The sequence below is a fragment of the Lottia gigantea genome, assembly GCF_000327385.1.
Source record: "Lottia gigantea unplaced genomic scaffold LOTGIsca_512, whole genome shotgun sequence".
Classification (NCBI taxonomy): Eukaryota; Metazoa; Mollusca; class Gastropoda; family Lottiidae; genus Lottia; species Lottia gigantea.
The window spans coordinates 58,792-59,702 of record NW_008709760.1 but is presented as its reverse complement, the minus strand read 5'-3'; the positions used below and the strand labels follow the sequence as shown (position 1 = coordinate 59,702).

At 34.5% G+C, this 911-nt stretch overlaps 1 protein-coding gene across 1 annotated transcript; it reads right to left on the bottom strand.

Annotated features, from left to right (window-relative positions):
• Positions 1–341: 341 nt before the first annotated feature.
• Positions 342–812, bottom strand: LOTGIDRAFT_145854 (hypothetical protein; the record flags this gene model as incomplete). Its single annotated transcript, XM_009062531.1, has 1 exon — positions 342–812. A coding segment is annotated over one exon (471 nt), but the record flags the coding sequence as incomplete, so codon positions are not given.
• Positions 813–911: the final 99 nt, after the last annotated feature.

Here is a 911-nt window from a genome sequence, read left to right as displayed (position 1 = left end):
TCAATGTCACCAAATGTCAAAGCAAGCACACAGACCAAGATCAGAAACTCATGCAAAAAAAAAAAAACAAAAAATGTACCTGCTATCTTAAGTTCATCTTAATATAAACAAACCATCCCAAATTGAAATTGAAACAACTGCACAATCGGCGGTCATTGATAGTTTAAATAACAACTGTAAGTAATGTGAAATAAAGATAGTTTAATTATGCTGTGGATGGTAACAGCCGGTGATTCTATAGATACCATCAGTAAAAACTAACATGCTTTTAATATACAACACACAGGGATACAGGTCATTTAGTACAACAACTCAAATATTATAGTCATTTTAAATTCAGATCAGCCAAAATATTTGTTGGAAACTCTGATACGAACTCTAAACTGTCTGGCTGAAACTATAAAATGTCTGACTGGAACTATAAAATGTCTGACTCGAACAATGAAATGTCTGACAGGAACTATAAAATGTCTTACTGGAAGTATGAAATGTCTGAAATGTCTGACAATATGTGGTAGTATGAAATGTCTGACTGGAAGTATGAAATGTCTGACTGGAAGTATGAAATGTTTGACTGGAAGTATGAAATATCTGACTGGAAGTATGAAATGTCTGACAATATGTGGAAGTATGAAATGTCTGACTGGAAGTATGAAATGTCTGACTGGAAGTATGAAATGTTTGACTGGAAGTGTGAAATATCTGACTGGAAGTATGAAATGTCTGACAATATGTGGAAGTATGAAATGTCTGACTGGAAGTATGAAATGTCTGACTGGAAGTGTGAAATGTCTGACTGGAAGTATGAAATGTCTGACTGGAAGTATGANATGTCTGACTGGAAGTGTGANATGTCTGACTGGAAGTGTGAAATGTCTGACTTANACTCTAAAATTTCAATGTCGACAAGG